The sequence below is a fragment of the Camponotus floridanus genome, unplaced genomic scaffold (genome assembly GCF_003227725.1).
Source record: "Camponotus floridanus strain SB8 unplaced genomic scaffold, Cflo_v7.5 scaffold9, whole genome shotgun sequence".
NCBI classification, from domain to species: domain Eukaryota; kingdom Metazoa; phylum Arthropoda; class Insecta; order Hymenoptera; family Formicidae; genus Camponotus; species Camponotus floridanus.
In genome coordinates this window covers 181,680-200,878 of record NW_020229860.1, presented here as the reverse complement: position 1 = coordinate 200,878, position 19,199 = coordinate 181,680, and the positions used below count along the sequence as shown (strand labels likewise).

At 31.6% G+C, this 19,199-nt stretch overlaps 3 protein-coding genes across 5 annotated transcripts; 1 reads left to right on the top strand and 2 right to left on the bottom strand.

Annotated features, from left to right (window-relative positions):
* The first annotated feature begins 132 nt into the window (after positions 1–132).
* On the top strand, positions 133–5,248 carry LOC105258365 (protein slender lobes). Of its 3 annotated transcripts, none has more exons than XM_011269578.3 (4): positions 133–702; positions 1,645–1,893; positions 1,993–2,139; positions 2,249–5,248. In XM_011269578.3, exons 1-4 carry the CDS (start codon positions 589–591, stop codon positions 5,075–5,077), a joined length of 3,339 nt encoding a protein of 1,112 aa, XP_011267880.2. In that variant the 5' UTR covers positions 133–588; the 3' UTR covers positions 5,078–5,248. The 3 variants fall into 3 exon arrangements, with proteins under 3 accessions (XP_011267880.2, XP_011267884.2, XP_011267882.2); XM_011269582.3 differs by lacking the exon at positions 133–702 and adding an exon at positions 722–1,214; XM_011269580.3 differs by lacking the exon at positions 133–702 and adding an exon at positions 1,226–1,342.
* A 1,919-nt stretch (positions 5,249–7,167) lies between these two features.
* LOC112639780 lies at positions 7,168–10,302 on the bottom strand (the record flags this gene model as incomplete). Its single annotated transcript, XM_025414869.1, has 7 exons — positions 7,168–7,585; positions 7,690–7,801; positions 7,972–8,097; positions 8,270–8,460; positions 9,094–9,321; positions 9,594–9,812; positions 10,053–10,302. Coding segments are annotated over 7 exons (1,338 nt in total), but the record flags the coding sequence as incomplete, so codon positions are not given.
* Positions 10,303–10,777: 475 nt separating this feature from the next.
* LOC105258364 (cytochrome P450 4g15) lies at positions 10,778–18,986 on the bottom strand. The gene is made up of 8 exons (XM_011269577.2): positions 18,879–18,986; positions 18,174–18,404; positions 16,471–16,668; positions 12,869–13,121; positions 12,358–12,607; positions 12,046–12,234; positions 11,738–11,975; positions 10,778–11,442 (listed from the first exon to the last, which is right to left on the bottom strand). Exons 2-8 carry the CDS (start codon positions 18,397–18,399, stop codon positions 11,078–11,080), a joined length of 1,719 nt encoding a protein of 572 aa, XP_011267879.1. The 5' UTR covers positions 18,400–18,404; positions 18,879–18,986; the 3' UTR covers positions 10,778–11,077.
* Between the last annotated feature and the right edge of the window lie 213 nt (positions 18,987–19,199).

Here is a 19,199-nt window from a genome sequence, read left to right as displayed (position 1 = left end):
GATCGAGATATCTTTGTACAAATATAATTTTGTGTTGTTACTTAAATAAATCTTATTTCTGTTTTTCAATATGATTTTACATAAAGCGTAGTGTTATGTTAATTTTTAAGTATTAACATCTATACATTTGAATTAAAATCGTTAACGATTAATTTCTCAGACAAGCAGCTAAGTATGATATCGTAATTGATCAATGTGATATCGGAATCATCGATTCTAAAATTCGACTTAATGACAAATTTTGGTCATGTATAGTATCGTTTGCGTAGAAAAGGAAATTGTAAAGGAATTGTAAAGAAAAAGATAAAGACGAAAATGAGCAATTCGTGCAAGATTCGAACCGTTTTCTGTTATATCGATATGGCCGATACATCGCGTGGTCCGCCATGTTTTGCCGTTGATTGTTAGCTTACCGCCAATTTTTCCGTCTAGAGACTTAGGTTGTGTTATACGCGACATTACGGTCGCGTAGAAAGAGTGAGGGCATCGCGTGTATTCTCTATGTGAATGAAGAAGATTCCGGCGATCTTGGGATTCACTCGTGACCGGGGAAACCTGTAATGCTGACGTAATTACAGCATTATCGCTATGCCTGCCCGATATTGCTTCCTGTGCGCGAGTGACGAGGGTGTTTTCCTAGACATTACGACGGATAACCGCGAGACATTTGTCGATCAGGTCGAGATATGTCTGTCCAGCAAGGTACGATACATAGATTAAACGCGCACTGTCGCAAAATTGCCGGATTTGATTGAAAAAGAGCCAATTAAATTATCGAATAGGTTATAATCGCTTCTCGCGTTTAACCTGGAACCCATCTCGATCGGAAATTTCGTTCGATCCGGTTAGGTTAGAATCGCTTGAACCGGTTTATAGATTAGTATCGAAGCGGTCTTCAAGGGCGGATATATTTATCGTATTTCATATTGTACGTGAAATTCTGAATAGAGAGGAGGGATTTTGTTTTGATCTCTTTAGATTAAGCTTCGATAGATATAATCGTGCTATGATCGTGTGTGTACGTCGAAAATGTTGATACGAATCGCGTCATCTGTGTCCGAGACGTGGAACTTGCGTTTTAATAAAATTATTACGTCTTAAATGCAAATGATTCCAATCTTAACAATATCTCTGTCAGAAAAAAAATATTCTAGATTTTACGCGATAAATGGTATAGATTCCATTTAAATTCTCACGTTTTTCTACTCGATGAGGTAAATGAATAATATCTTTTACGCGAGAAATGCGCATCGTATCCATCTTGTATCTCGTTTTACCGACATTTTGTGGTACACGTATGAAGACAATAAATGAAGTATTTAGAGCCTACGTCCATCTTTTCGTAATACACTCTGCTTTTTACATCTTTATTCAGATTTGTTAATTATATTTAAAACACGCAATAAATATTTACATGTATGTATTTGATTATTAGCCTACTATTGTGTGTTGTTACATTTGTTTGGTGTGTGTTCACTTGTTGATGAGAGATATGTGTGTATTTATCAATAAAATAGTTGAATTTTTTTCCCTTACTATCTAATTAAAATAATAAAGATTATTAACTTGAGAATAATGATTAGGAAATTAAGATGATTTAATTAATGATTCTCTAAAAGATTCTGATCTTTTTTTTTGTCATAGGTTAACGAAAGCATCAAACTTTCCAATAAAATATGTTACAAGTGTGCGTACGAATTAGATCAGTGTACCAAATTTGTGCAAAAATATAAGAAATCACATAAATCTTCAAAATCAGAAAACAACGCATTGATGCCATGTTGTTGTTTGTGTCTCGAACATGTAGAAATAAATCGTATCTTTGATATTACCAAGGATAATCGTGCAATATTTAGTCCTTTACAGAAGATCCGCAAGATTTTCAATGAAGATGTAAGTTTAAATCTTAATAATATAATTGTTATCTATATTAAAATTGAATTTGAATTATTTAGTTAATTAACATTCTAAGTTTATTCTTTTTTTGTGCAGCTTAAAGAAGACAGGGATAAATTGATATGTCTGCCATGTCGATATAACTTGGATGTATTGTATGATTTGAGGAGAATATTCCAAGAAGCACTCATCAATTTAAAGGCTTTAATTAATGAAGAGATAGACTATTCAAATTTTCCTAAAGTAATAAACTTATTATAAATAATATGTACTTTTTGCAATTTTATTATTTTTACCTTAAATATTTTTCTTAAACTTATAGCACTACAAAATTGCATTTTTTAAATTGCAGGTATATACAGATGTTGTAAACCGTAAAACAACTATTACTACGTTTCCAGATATTACATTCTATGATCTAATAAATTCTGATAGCGAAAATAGTGAGAGTATGGCACATAATAAGCGCGTTAAAAACCGCAAAAGGCAACCCAACGCTAAACGAAACGATGCGAAACCAAAAATCCGGAAATGCGACGAGTGTCACAGTATTGTCCCGAGTGGCACTGATATGTACAGATTTCATCGCACGCGTCAAACAGTATGCAAAAATTGTTGGGTAACGATGGATCCAAGTAAAGACAAATTGAGACGACGATCGCGACAGATTGAATCCAATTTGGCAGAAACAAAACTATGCGCAGTCTTTTTGACAGACGTGTTGGACAAAAAATCAAGCAAGAATAAGAAAGAACATCAGATTGAGAAAAATGAAAATAATAAATCATATGTATCAGATGACACTTCAATAGAAGATAGATTGTTTGAGAGTAGTTGCTCAAGCCTCGTATCTAAGTCAGAAAATAATATTATTAACAATAACACAAAACAAGGAAAGAAACGGCAGATTGATAAGAATGAAGATGTCGAGAGCACACCAGTGAAAGTAACAAGATTAAGCAAAAAACGTGCAAATACAAATGAAACAAAGGTATCGTCTGATGTAGAGCAGCAGTCTCCTATGACGCGACAAGGACAATATAAAAGAACAATCACTATTAGTGATTCGGACTCCGATGTTTCTCTATTGAAATCAAACGAGAAATCGGATCGTACGAAAAAGACAGGGCTTTTGTCACCTTCCTCGAGAAAACCAGATAGAAAGAAATTGAGAACTATTCTTGAAGGAGTAACTGCAAATGTACGTTCGGAAACTACCGACGAGTCGTCCACCGAAGATACGAATGTAAAAAGAACGACAAAAGACGCTTCGAATGCGCGTACAAACAAGGAAAAGAACATTCGCAAAAGGAAGAGATCGTCTTCTATCTCTAGTACGGAAATAACATTGGAGGAATTTAAAAGTCCGAAATCTATAACATCGCCGGAAGTTAAGAAAAATTGCCATACATGTGACACATGTGGTAAGAAATTTGACACCAAGTTAGCAAACGTGGAACATGGTCTAACACATCTCATGCAAGCTTCGTTAAAATTGGAAAGAGTAACTGTTTCAAGTATTAAGATGTTGAAAATGAACTCTGAAGAAGATAAAATCTCCAAAGAAACAGAAGAAGCTTCAACTAAAACCGCATCAATTGATAAACATATCGATGATTCATTTGAAGAGATCGCTATTAATGTTGTAGATTCAGATGATGAAGAAATCTTCTCTTTACCGAAAAAACAAAAAGAAAACGATAAGGAAGCGGAGAAAGAAGCAAACAGTAAAGATTGTAATGAAACTGACAAACTAGATGCAGAGAATGTAGAGGAATCTACAAAATTATGTGTGGAGGAATCTACAAAATTATGTGTGGAGGAATCTACAAAAATTCAAAGTGATGAGAAGATTATAGAAGAATCTGAACAATCAGAATCAATAGTTGTACTGAAAGAAACAGTAATAGAACGAAGCAAAGATATAAAAGAAACAAATACAAAGAATAAAAATATTAGGAATAAAGATACAAATAATATAGGTACAAAGGACAAAGATAGAAGAACATCAATGGACAGAGACATTGACGCATCGAAAGATGAAGACACAAATGCACAGAAAGACACGTCTTCTATATCTAGATTTTTAAATTGTAATACATTATGTACAAGTGTTGATGTAGAAAAAAACAATGAAGATGTAACTGCAGAAAATGATACAAAAGTGTTTACTACAGAAAAAGACAAAGACGTAACTGCTGAAAATGATACAAAAATATCTACTACAGAAAAAGAAAAGTCTAATAATGAGATTAATGATAACAAGGAACATTTTCACGAAGAAACAATTCATGATAACAAAGTAACTAGGCCATCAGTTTCTTCAATTAACAATACAACTAAGGATAATAAAAATCACAGTGAAAGCTGCAAAAGTGATTTAAAAAATAATAGCAAAGATAATGAAAGTGAAATAATAGAGGATACAGAAATGAATCAATGTGATTTAACAAATAAATCTGGGGAGGAAAATGTAAATGAATCAGAGGAAAAGGAAAAAGATGTGTCGAGCATCATTGATGAGACAGAAACATTAAAGAATCAAATACATTTAGACGATACAGTAATTGTAGACGAAAACAAGGTCGAAGAGACCTTAGAGAAGCAGCAAGATATGACCAATGAACAGAATACAGAACTAGAAATTATTATAGATGTTGACAAGCTTAATAGTGCAACAGATACCGTTAAATTAGATCTTTTGAATGGTGAAAAACTTAATCAGGCAGAAGATGGAGATGAAGACGAAAGTGATGTTGTGTTAATTACTGCAGATAGTAATAACGATATAGTACAATGCGCGAAAATCACGGAAGAAACAATTATAGCAGACAGCTCACAGGAGAAAGAAAAATTAGAGGAGACTATAAAGAATCTCGAAGACTTGATCGAAAACACTACAACTACGAATAACAAATGCGAAGAACGGGAAAATTCGAATCTTATTTCGAATGATAGCTCCATGGATGCGGCTAATATGATCCTGAAAGAAGTATTTGATCTCGCAGCTGCCGAAGTTCAAAAAAGAGAGGACATCAATAACACGAAAGGCTTGGACGATAATGAAATGGAGACCCTGGAGAATATAACGCGCGAAATACGCAATAGCGCGGATATGCCATCTTTGGATCCAATCAACATTATGGATATAGATGATGACAATGATATCACATTAAATTAATTATGTTATATTGTTATCATCATCTATCACACACAATCATCATATATATTCTGTACATGATTATGCACGTGATTGTGTGTGCAATTTCATATCTGTCTGCAAATCCAGATAATTTGATTGATTTGAAAGAAAAGAGAAAACTATGGATATCTCTTTATAAATATATCCTTTTTGTCACAAATTTTTTTCTCTATGCCGAAGTTTTCAAGAAATATAACTTGTTCTTCTGTTTCTGTTTTTTATATAGATAAATAAATAGGTGATTTATATAAATACTATAATAATTCAGTTGAAAAGATTTCAAATTTAAAATTGTAGATTGTGAGAATTTATTATCAAATGTTAAATCTTATTATTTAAGGATAGTTATGATTATTTAGAAGAATAATTCTTTTGTATCAAAAATGAACTAAATATAATATATATAAGAGAGAGAAAGAGAGAGAGCAATCATTTCACATATTATTCTTTATGTAACAGAATGAACAAGCTACCAGTGTGACAAAAATTCAACACCAAAAGCAGAAAGGATTTATTTGTTGTATGATTAAGAAGTAGAAACTTAAAATGAAAAACCAGATGAAAGAAAGGGAAACCTACTCTTTATATGTGTATCGTACATAGTGTGATATACCTTAATATATAGAATTATTATTATAAGACATAAGATATAAGATATGTGTAGATGAATTTTAGCAATTCTGTAAAAATGCTTGCACAGCGATTTGTTAGAAATTTATGTAATACATAATTCATTTATATGATATAATGTATAGCACCTTAAATTTCCACACAAAATTATAAAGAAACAGTTGACTCGATGAGATAATGGTGTTAAATTAAACTTTTCAACATTTTTCTTTACAGAAATGTAAAAAAAATAAAATAAATAAACGTTATACGAGCATGCGTACGCACACTCACGCACGCACGCATACATACATGCTCTCATACACGATACTGGCACTGACGCGCACTTATCAATCGCACCCACTCGCCCATACACCATGTCAATCGATAACAATTATATAATAAATATACGTTTCCTGCAAATTAGTGGTAAATTAATGATACGATAAATTACGGATGTAATTTTTTTAAATAAATAGTTCTTTATTATAAACTTTAACATTTATACGTATTGATAATCAATATGTTAAAACATTAATATAAATTAATTAGTTTAATTTTATTTTACTTCTGATATGAATTATTACATTTTCTCATGTAGAGTATATTACTCAAAATAGTGTGGCGTTTATATGCATTGTTTTACAGTCGGAATTTTTAAATATATTCTTATATATATTAAAGAAAAACAGTATATGTAATAAAATTGCTCTCGAGAAATATGATTTCGCGCATCCGCGCGTATTATACATATGTAAATTATAATAGGGCAATAAATAATTATAAAATTTATGTTTTAAATTTAAAATTGCTAAATTCATATGCACATTTTAAATTTTTTAAACATTAATTTAATAATGTTAATAAACCTATTGTTGTGTATGTCTGTGTACGCGTAATTATATGATTCATACGTTAAGTATATTGCATCAAACAATATCGATAATAACAAATTATTAAAATAACTCTTTAATTTGTTCATATAGTGAACAAGTAACACGTCCTTAAAATAGATTTTATCGTCTTATAGATGTCATTAAGATGTCTTTTAATGTTTTTATGTAGAATACTTGTTTAGAATACTGTTTAAAATACTTATCTTCATTAAATTACAATATAATCATTACATGTAGAAACATATGTGTGAGTTATCCTCCACTTATGAATTTTTACGCGATATTAGCATATATATAAGACGAAATTTTTATCTGTACAAAAGTATCATTTTATGCGTTTAATATTATATCATTAAAAATAAATTTGTACTTGTAGTAAGTTGTAATTTTTAAATAATTGAAAGTCATATTTATTCCATTTGTAATAAATTTTAATTCTTGTAATATATTGACGTCATTCCATATGACGTCAATATATTACAAGAATTAAAATTTATTATAATGTAATTGCTGAGATATTGTTTATATAAAAATTCATATCTTTATTATGTAAATATCTAGAGATATAATCTTCTAATAATTATACATCAAATCGAATTTATCACATCTTCTCAAGCGTAGTATTAGCAATAGAAAACGATGATGTCGTCTCGTTCTCCAATGTAAAAGATCCTTCCGAATCCTCTGAAATAATAATGTTGCACTTTTTACATTAATTTATAATATAAATCGGACGCGATATTTTTACAATTGCGCTTTGAATTAAAAAATCAATCAAAGAGATTAAAATTGAGATAATTCTTTTTACAATATTTTAAATAAACGATTAACGTTTTATTTATTGCTTTACTAGTGCGTAACGTTTTCTCAGTCCAAAAAATGCTTCTACGATTTTTCCATTGACAAAGCATCGACATTGCTGTCGAATCAGCTTCTCCGCACTGGAGTATAAGATTGATATATTGATCGATAATTCCTTGTCCTATTAAACGTGCGAAAGAATTTTAACGTATGTATAATGAATATATAAAATATTTTTTATCTATTTATTTTTTATTTTACACTTTGAACAAATATATTGATTACCTCTCGAAATTCCAGCAAAGATTCGTGCCTTATTAGCGTCATCATACAAACCGAGCTCATTATATAGATTAAAAGACTTTTCCAAATGAGGAGTCGCAATATCTGATCTTCTCTAAAAAATATAAAAATGTATTTTTAATTTAAAAGAATGTGCTGGAATTATTAATAATTTTTGTGACGCGCGAAAAAATATAAAAATTTGTATTCCTGTAATATCTCTTGCCAATATATAATTCTAAAATTTGCTTATGAAATATAATTAGTTCGACAATGTATTCGTACCTTGCTTAGAAAATGTTCGCCAGTGCAATAATGTGCTTGCGCGAGTTTTTTCATCAATTTAAACTCGGCCGCATTTTTTCTAAACAAATGGAGATGCTTTTCCGCGTTTATTTCATCGTTCAATTCCTGTAAATGTAAATTGTCTTAATTGTTTTCGAGAGAGGGGGGAAAGAGACAAAGTATGTGTAATGTAAGATACGACACGAATAATACTCAAAATTTATTTTCTCTATATTTGTGTTATAATTGATTATTATCTTATCATATTCATTTTTCAGAAAAGGCAGATTTGAGTTACACATAACTTATACGCAAGTGCCAGAGCCATATGCGCGTTACAGATTCCTTCCGGATCCGGAATCCTCTTTGCCATCGCTAAAAACTTGGAAAAGTTCTGAAAAGCGAGCTTTACATCGCCGGATTGTAACTGATTCTTTCCTAATTCGTACAGAGTGTTTGTTATATATTCATAATGTCCAGCTGTGGAGACATCGAAATGATTAATGATTACAAAATAAATAAACGAATCTCTTAGAATTTTTTTAATATTAAAAAAATTAGCATTGAATTTGAGCATTAGCTCAAATAAGCATTAGCTCAAATTCACATATTAGCATCTTAATCTTCGAAGGCTGGAATTATTTGAATCGAAAAGTTTTTTAGAGTTTTTGAATGCTACTGAATTTTTCGATTTTCCAAATTTTGGTAAAAAAAAAACCAGGCAATTTTGAATATATTGTTATTACAATATGTTTAATTTATGTAACATGTATGATTTGACATATTTTGTCAAAATTATAATTCTGATATTCCATTTGCATCACAGACTTTATTTATTAATAATTTTGTAATAATAAATGAATAATAATTAAAAGTCAAATTATTTAGCAAATATATATCGAGATCATAAAATCCTTTTTTTGCAGTTTATTGTAATTTTAATTTTAATTTTAAACGGCGTGATAAATATTTTCTAATTATATTTATAATGTCTTTAATAATGGATTCAAATAATGATGAAATATTGACAATTGAATTATGTATATAACATTCAGAAAAATGAAATCTGGAGAAAAATATAACGTTTATTATACGTATTTTTCAAAATGGAAAATAACTTACAATCTGTTGCTCGTGCTAGAGCTTCTCTATATATTTTTACGATAATATCCAGTTGATTAAGATCAACTTGTTGCGCGTGCATCAGAAGCGCTTTGTACAAAAGTACATTGCATTCTCGAAAAATAGTTTCTTCTCTTCGACCAGTTATTTTTGACGCGTTCCAATGTTTTCCTTCAGATGCTTCGCGAGCAATGTTTAAATGATATAATGATTCCGTTGTATTTTGTACTAATTATGAAAGTGTAATATAATATATTAATAATTATAATTAAATTAATTTTTAATTTGTAATTATTAATGTGTACAAGTGTATATACTTGATGATATAATAAATATTTTATTAATACATTTTTTATGTAAACGATAATATCACAAAATTATAATTATCGAGGAATAAAAGGAGTCATTTTAGAAAACAAGTCACGATTTTAGTAAGCTCAGAAGAATTGTGTTTTTGCTCTGTAATATATAATTCTACATGCATTATATGATTTACTAACTTTGTTCGAGCAAAAATTGACCATATAAATAGTGTATCAATGATATTGTTCGTCGTTCATCATTTTCGATTAATTTCGCATTCACTAAAGCGCTACGGTAAAGTCGTTCCGCTATCCACCACCATTCCCATGTCATTGCTCGAAAAAATAATGCCATATCTAAAAACTCCATGCTCATGGAAAGTGAATCTCCTACAATATTACGAAAAATATTTCTTAATCATCATTCACATCTTACATCTTATTTTTTAAATCATATATGTTATTGAGCTTTATCAAAATCATTATATTTAAATATTCGTTGTTATGTAAGTTTGCATGTAAGTTATAAATCAATACAAAATACCTCTCTATTTTATTTGTGGACAAATATTATAGTATTAAAAATTAAAAATACATTTTTAATTTTTATTAAAAATTTTCTAATTTTTAAAAATATATTTTTAATTTTTCACGCACTAGCGTTTTTGGCTTGTTCGAAAGCGATCAAGCCTTTTTTGAGACGTGTCATCGCGTCTTTATTATCTTTCAAACGTGGTTTCTTCCATGTTAATGTACCAGGACCAGCTTCTTTCCGAGTTTTCTCATCGAGCTCAAACAATTCTTTCAAATAACTGATCGATTCCTTGTAACCATTTTCCTCGAGTTCGTGAATAATAGCTTCGTGAAGTGGTAAGTGAAATCTATTCGACGATCGATGTGTCAATATTAATTATTAGAAAAAAATAAAATTGATGAATTTTGTATTTTTCAAAAATAGATAAAGCAAAGCAAAGGATAAATAATAGTGAGAGATATATAACGTTGTAATTTTAAATAAATATGGCATGTAATCAAAGGAAGAGAGAGCGCACACATCTTTTTATTCTAAAAATAAAAATGAATGTTAAACCTTTTCACTTCTGAAGGTTTTAATATTGGAAGCATCTCCTTTAATTGGTTCTTAACCTTTTTCATTTCCTTCTGTCGCGCTCCAGCAAGAGTTATAATGGTTTCAGTCGAATCTTGCTCATTTTCTTTGATATTAGAATCGACTTCTGACCATTTTTTTTTATCGAAATTCTTTTGGATCGCTGTCGCAGTCTTTAAATCAAATTTTCGCATATTCGCGATCCTACTTTTCGCTATCTTAATAAATCGGCAATGTAATAAAGGATGTGAGAAAATAATGAAAATATCGAAGATTTCAGATTTCGCAGCGCGTACACCGCATTTTATTGCAAGAGATAAATATCAACACAAGAGCAATAAGTCATACAATAGTTAACGACCACAGATCAGTAACATACAAGTATGTGCATCACATACGTGTATGTGATCTGCGCACGCAATCCACGCAAGCGAAATGCGGTTTTTTAATGCGTCTTTTTTTTTGCGTTTTTCGCTTTGATTGAAATTCGAAAGGTGCAAAGTCCGCTTCTCCTCCATGATACGCTACTCTCTATCACCTCTACTCCTACGCAAACGGAATTTGAAAGCGCTGTTTAAGCGGTGGCGGCCACCAATTTTCTCGGTTCCATTCTGATTTTAAAGCCCTCGGCTCGCTTAAGGATGATATCGGCCTGGAGTCGGAAATCAGACTCTTTGATATCTGACTTGACGCGGAAATTCCTCATGACGGTGGCCAGGATGATTTTCAGCTTTAGCATAGCATATTTGCGACCCACGCAAGAACGCGGCCCGGCGGAGAACGGCACGAAAGCGTAGTAATGTCGATTGGCGGTTTTCTCAGGTAGGAAGTTGTCGGGATCGAAAACTTCCGGGTTCGGATAGATATGTGGCTGTCGGTGCATCTTGAAGGTCGTCACCACAACTGTGCATCCGGCTGGGATTGTGTAATCTCCCGATGCTGAAAAGCAATGTTCAAAGTCAATATATTATCGAGCCTGACGAAAATAAATAATGCTGATGAATGAATGAGCAATTTTTCATTTTTAGTTTGCACGTTGCACGAATATCTATCGCGATTTTTACAAATAAATCTTTATAAATATTTGTCAATAAATCTTTTTATAAATATTTGTCTCTCCATTAAATTTTTTAGGAGACTACAGATTGGGAACTTGTGCATGACAGTTTTGACAAATTGCATGATTTGATTTATCCAAGCTATTTTAATATAACTTTCAGTTTCTAAAACTGACCAAGTTTTAAGTCGGTGTTGATTGTACGAGCGATAAGCGGCACGGGTGGGTACATTCGAAGAGTCTCCATGAGGCACCGTTCGAGGTATTTCATTTCCATTGTGTCCTGGAATGTCACTGGTCTATCGCTATCGCCAAAGATGTCGTCAAGTTCCTGGATAACCTTCTCTTGAATTTCTGGATGGCAACCCATCACTGATAAGAAGAAGCTGGATGCAGCCGCAGTCGTGTCGTGTCCCTGGGAAACAGATGATACCATTAATGGAAATCCTCTTGAAACTCATGACCACAAATCCTCTGATGCTTACTTCAAACATGATAGTATCAACTTGTTCCTTGACCTCAGTGTCTGTGAGGACAGAACCATTCTGACCAGCTTCCATCAGCAGATCGAGGAAAGCTTGCCTCTTCTTCTCGCCGATGTCATTATCATCCACATCAAGATCGTCTTTCAAATTGGCCGATTGTCCAAAGGAAAGTCCCTCCACAGGAACGTCCTAAAAAATATAAAATATATACATTAATAGCGATGATTTGAATCAATGCCGCTTTTTGTTCTGAAAATTGTTTTCAAGAAAATTAGCTTTCTTCCGGGATTATATCAATGTAAAGATAATTACCTTATTTTTGGCATTGCCATTTTGAATAGCTTTGCCGTTTTGAGTAGCACTGCCATTTTGAGCAGAGACATCGATGACGTTGCGTTTGCCGCTCTTGTATTCTTGCTTCTTGCGCGCAATGATCTTCTTCGTGAGCCCATGGATGATCTCCAATAAATGAATTTGGTCCTTTCCGTATTTCGTGAGATTAAACAAAAAGTCAGGTCTGAGCCAGACTTTCATGTGACGCAAATGTAGAATGTTACTCATCCTAAAAGATGATAAATATTTTTGTTACGCTTTTGCTTTCATATGAAAATGAAACTGTCCCATATACAAACTTCATAAAAATTTGCATATATTTACATATGATATGTATAATGTGACCTTCTACTAATTTTAAATGTTTTCATTAAAAGAAAAAAAGCAGAAAACCTTGACTTTCAAATAAAAAGATCTTTAATTATTAAAATGACATATTCAGCGATATATTTTTTGTCTCTTTTTTAAACAAACTTTTTTAGATACTTGCTTCATTACAGCCATAGCATATTCCAAGCCGCTTCGGTCTTGCGTGGACTTGGAAACACCCATAGCGGTCTCGAGAAGGATCTCGACCGTGCATTCGGACATGTAGTCATGGACATCGAATTCTTTACCGTCCTCTTTACGTAATTTTTCCACGACGGCGCGAGAATTGGCATTGAAAAGATCGATGAAGCTCTTCAATACGTTTAAGTGGAATGTCGGCGCGATTAGTTTGCGATGAGCGCGCCATTTTGGACCTATAAATAATTTGTAGATTTTTACTGATTGTTTGCGGTGAAAAATAATTCATGTAATTTCCTCGCTATAATTGAATTGAAGGAATTCTTATTAAGAAATTATTGTATGAATTCACAAATTCTGCGAGATCACGGGATCAGAATTTGATTATATCGCAAAATAAATTTGAAAATAGAAGAGGATGGCGGAAAATGTAAATATCATTTAATAAAATCGAACGATGATTTTTTTAAAAACTTGTTTGAAGCAAACTCCTGCCGGATTCGTTTCCATTCATTTATTTTGCACAGTCGCGACACGTCTGCCGATTTCGCGTATTCGTGCAGAACGCTTTCTACCAAACACGCGGAAGTAGGAAGAAAGAGTGAGAAAGACATTTCAAGACGTCATAAAAGGGGAAGGGGGAGCAAGATAATATATCGCAATGTGTGTGTAAGAAGGGCGAGAATCGCGCAGTGCAATGTTGCAACGATTCCTGAGGAAAGAGTGAAATGAACGCACGTGTAAATGGAGAACGGGGTTAGGGAGAGAAAGCACCGTGTACAAATTTCCTTCCTGTTCTGCCTCTCGTGAATTACCGCGGACTGATTACATTTCACTCACTCTCCCTCTCTCTTGGGAGAGAGTAAGAGATCCTAATACAGCTGCATCGTCTCGCGAATACACATTGCACGCGACACATACATGCATAGGCATAGGCGTCTACTTTTTCGCGTCTTTATTTTTCTTTTGAATCGGTTTTTGATTACGAACGATTCAGCCTCGTATTTATAATCATCTTAAGAGCGTATTAAATAAGGTACGCAAATTGAAGTTTCATATCTCGGGCGGACAGTTTTTGCTTGAAGATCAGCTGAGGCTATATTTGCTGGAAAACGAAACGATTATTCGCGTGAAATTAATTTTGAGATTCCAATATCGATTAAAGCAGCGCCTATTTGAAAGTAATTTTCTGCACTAACGCTATAAATCTAGGAATTCTTTTTTTCTATTTGTTCAAAGTTCGAGAGAGATTTTAGATTCCTTTAATTTTTCCAGGCTTAACATCAATTTTTCCCGAATTGTTCAAAGTATCGGTTAAGTTATAATTACAGATAATTATATAAAATTTTTCGATATAAGACTGGTTTAACGAAACAAGATAGTTAACAAGTTAACGATTGCGTCTACCCTATAAAACGTGTTTACTATTATATGGCAATTTGGCATCTTGCATTATCATGTCACTGTCACGTCATGTTTGTATTACTATTACGTAAAAATAATGGATCTGTCAATCCTCAAAAATTTCACAATCTGCTAAATTTTTATTTTTGTACAGACAATAAAAATATATAAAAGATATCGCAAGATTTGAAACAATACTAAGTTTGACAATATCAAAGCATCTTCTTTAAATCAAGAAATATAAAGACATTTTATAAAAGAGTCTTTCTCTATTTTCGTATATATAATTCGTATATATAATTCGTATATATAATTATTCATAAAGTTTACTAAAAAAATATAGAAAGTGCGTGCTTCACTCTTTTAATTTTTTTACTAATAGTAAGATTCTTGTTTTGCTCTTGTTGTTAATGCTAATTTAGACATTCCAAGTCAAAGAGGAAGTATTTACATTTGAAAGAAATCAATAATTTTTATGTAAGACATCGTTTGCTATTAATATCAATTTAACGATGTCAAATCTCCCTATCTCTCCTTTTTCTTCCGCCGAATTATGAAACTCGACTGTCCACATGCCATTGAGGGTAACGGCAATTATTAAAATGACACAGCATACATTATGCAAACATTACGTAAGATGTTGCTGTAAAAACACGAATGGATTCGGGAGAAAAAAAAAAGAGAGCAACGGGGTGATGCACGAACGCCGAGGCACGGACGCCTTTGGCAGGCAAACGAGTCAATCGAGACACAAGCGGTTACATGCATCGTTACATACAAAGCGTTGTTACGTACATGTCCACCGAGATCGAGAGAGTTTCGTCAACGAGAAAAAGGACGTCTCGGTAAGCGCCGAGAAAGTTGCGATAAAACGACACGCTAGGTCGTCGCTGCATCTCGTTCCTTTTGTTCGTTTTCACCCTGCGAGAGCCTGTTTCGTATTTCTCCGGGGAATAACATCACTCCGAAATATCCATCTCGCTCTCATACCTTTTACCTTGTACCCGTTTCATTATGCGCGACAGGCGAGAAAAGCGAAAAGTATATGAGAAAGGATAATTTTGGATTAATTTGAAAATTATCTAAGAAGTAGATAAATTAAATTCGAATAATGGGGATATTTTTATTAATGTTTCAAACTATATGTTTATATAAAATCTTTCAAATAAATAAACGAAATATGGTAATAGGATAATTTTGAATGTGACATTAGACACAAAAAATGTCGAAGATAGATTGCGTTAAACTTAAACTTTACCATTTGCTTATTTATTTTTTTACTCGATCGATCGGACACGATCGATTGGAGAAGTAATTCGTTATTTGTCAACCGTAACTAATTATTGCGTCTTAAAACTGCATTCTGAAAATTATTTTATTAGAAATTTGTATATTTTTTAAATATATTAATAAAAAATTAAGAATAATAATATGATTAATAAAATAAGAAAGATTATTTTAAAAATATTTGCAGAACTTTAATAAAGACCTTTTGAAAAAAAAGCAACAAGTTTTTATGAAATTATCACATATTATTACGATAACATGAACAAAAGACGTTCAAAGGTCGAAATAGCCTGTTATTAAAAATTTTATCATACTAATACAAGTACAAGTAAAAATATCGCAATAACCTTATATATAGCTTAAACTGGCCTTTTTTAAAATTTTTTATATATTTTTAACAAACTTTTTTTCTACATTTAAGAGTATTTTAATATTTTGAAAAATCCATTCAATATATGAGAGAAGAGGCACCAAGGACAAATAGCGCATATTGCTATGTTCTAGTTTTACGAAATCAAAAATATTATCGATTATTATTTGTAATGGAAAGTATCAAAAGATTGCGACATTTCTGCATTGGAGATATTAACCGACATATTTATAATGTAATGAAAACATATTTTTGTGATACAGTTATGTAACGCGCTTATAATGAAAGAGAGTGTAATCTGTTCAACGGAGAGAGATTGAATGCAGCGATTAGTCTAAACTAATTGCGGGGTTGTTTGCGGCTACTGGTAAATAATTATGTATGTACATACGTTGCATAATCGAAAGCTTAATAATAAAAAAGTTTTCCACTTATTATTATAATTTTTCGTTTAATATTATATTAGTATTTGAAATTATTAGTTTGCACGAGAGCACAAAGTTATACATCCTACTAATACGCACCAGTGGAAATTAGGAGTCCATTGCCCAGCCAAGGCTCGAACAACCGGTATTCGGAGGATTTGTCGATGTAGACCTGGCTAGACAAAATGATCTCGACATCGCGCGGATCCATCAGGAAGACCATCAGTTTCGGGCCGAGCCATAATCTGATAATTTGGTCGAATTCGAAGGATTTCCTGTATATGGTGCGAAAAACGGCTGTAACAGAAACAGGGTGCGTGATCGGTCGATCGGAAGTTACATAACATACGTTGCCGCGCAAAAATCGCTATCTAATCTAAAGTAGTGTTAATTAGTGTTATACATCTAGTTTCTCTAGCAAATATTGGAATTAATAGTTGATACGATAGCTCTTTCGAATTTAAATAAGTTTAAATAAATTTACTGACAGAAAACTTAATTTTTAAATTGAAACTCTCGAAAAATAATTGGAAAGTGATATAATACAAGTAAACGATCACTACTACCTGTTTCGTGCTAAAGTCTGGTTTCGAAACAAATCGATATTAATTATGGATAAAATGAACAAAGTATTTATCATATGCAATGAATAATGAGCTCAACCTGAAGCAATTATTTTATTTACTTCAGGATATTCTCCATTATTGCAAATTATTAATAAAAGAATAATTTTTCATATAAAGATATATCTTTACAGCAAGAGAAAATGTGTAAAGTTAAATTTTGTACAGTTTATATTAAAATTATTATAGTTTGCGCGAATAACATTGTTTATTTTGCACTATTATTTTATGTACGGGATGTTGTAACATGGAATATCACATAATTCAGAGCAGAGTATTGATTAAAACAAAAAAAAATTTATAAAAAAAAATCTAGAAAGAGAAAAATTTATTTAGCTTTAAAGACACGAAACATTGGCGAGTATTTACAAGCTTAATACAAAAGTATAAAATACATAATACATAATTATGTAAAAAAAGCAACATACACGCTTCTAACAATTTTTAAGTTAATAAAATAAACACATCTTGTCTTATTAAATATTCCGTACAAGATATCTCGCGTAGAAATTGAAAAACTTTTAAAATGTGTTTTAAATGTGATTTTAGACAAAAAAATTCATATACACTATACATTTAGGCACATTTATCAAGCAAAATTCATGTCAATAATGCAAATTCCTAACGATTTTGTTTCGCCCAAAGCATTAATTTTTCGTTAGTTACGCATATACTATCTTAAATAGTTTGATATTGAAAATTAGCATTTAAATTTATGTTGAAACTATTGCATATAATTATATATTATTATATATTATATTATATGTATATGGACTTTTTTGCTTGAAATGATCTCTAACGCACATTTTCGAAATTTGTTCATTCTCTCGCGAGACACCTTATATAATAAATTATTTTATGTATGTATTATATGTATATACACATTTAAGAATATGTTATCTTTTCATAAAATTCTTAAGTAAAATTTTTTTCATAAAATTCTTAAGTACGACTGCAAATGTCACACCATTTGTTATCATTTTCACACCATTTGTTATCATTTTTTACAATTTTTCTTAAATGTTCATTCGAGGGACACAGCGAAAACTGTCAACTCGAGATTAAAAATATGAGCTAATGGCTCATAAAATGCAAGTTGAAAATATCGAATTAATCGAATTCAGATATCGATTATTATATGTGTTTGTCATTATTATATTCTTATGTGTAAAAACTCACTGTCAGCGCTGCCTGTGAACATTAGCGCGTTTCCAATTAATGGTAAGCCATCAGGACCTGGCAGTTTATCCCCCAACTCAAACAAATGACGATGGGAAAGTTTGAAGTAGATATAGTACAGAACCAGGGCAGGAATCAAGAGAGAGAGGAAAACCGTAGTTGCCGATAGTCCAGCGGCTGCTGCAGCAGCCGCTGCAGTTATTATTTCTGGCTCGGCTGTCGACATGATTTCTAGAAGAAATATATAGATCAGATTGTATTCTCTCGAATTTAATTAACGATTTTTAAAATACAAAAATATCGTTTTGTAAAAAAATATAAATTAAAAATTTGACGAAATTACAATATTTTGATTTAAATATAATTTTGGATTTAAATATCATTTTTGTTTTAAATTTGCACATCGATAATCTTTTAAAGATTCTTAAGCTAATTTGGAGGAAGAGATTGAACTCTATAAAACTTGCACAAATTGTTTCTTTGGAAATTTGTAAAATATTCGTTACAATTTCTTATACTTCTTGCAATCTCTACAACCGCAATAAATAAGTTAATCATATTAAAACACTGATGAATATAATATATTATTTCACTACATTATCACAGACACGAAAAGAAAAAGAAAATTTTATAAATATTTTCTTAGTTCAATATCGATTAATTATGAAGGAATTGAAGAAAGCCGGGAGTTTTCGATACACCCACCTATATGTTCATGAATGCACGACCGAGTTCTTTCAATGCACCAGCACTGAACTGATCAGCTTGCCTTTCGACAGTCTTTTATAAGCGACGCTTCAACATCCACCACCACCGACGTTGAATATATCCGTTAATTAATTGCTCTTTTTCTTTATCTTTGTCGACGTCAATAAGCAAATTTTTTTTCTATTGTTTTAGTCACGCGGCAACCTCATAGGTTACAAATTCAATAAAGTGAAAAAAATACGAGCTCAGTGATGCAAATCAAACTTAAAAGACTAAACTAAAAAGGAAAGCCAAATGAGCAAACTGCACATGTGAATG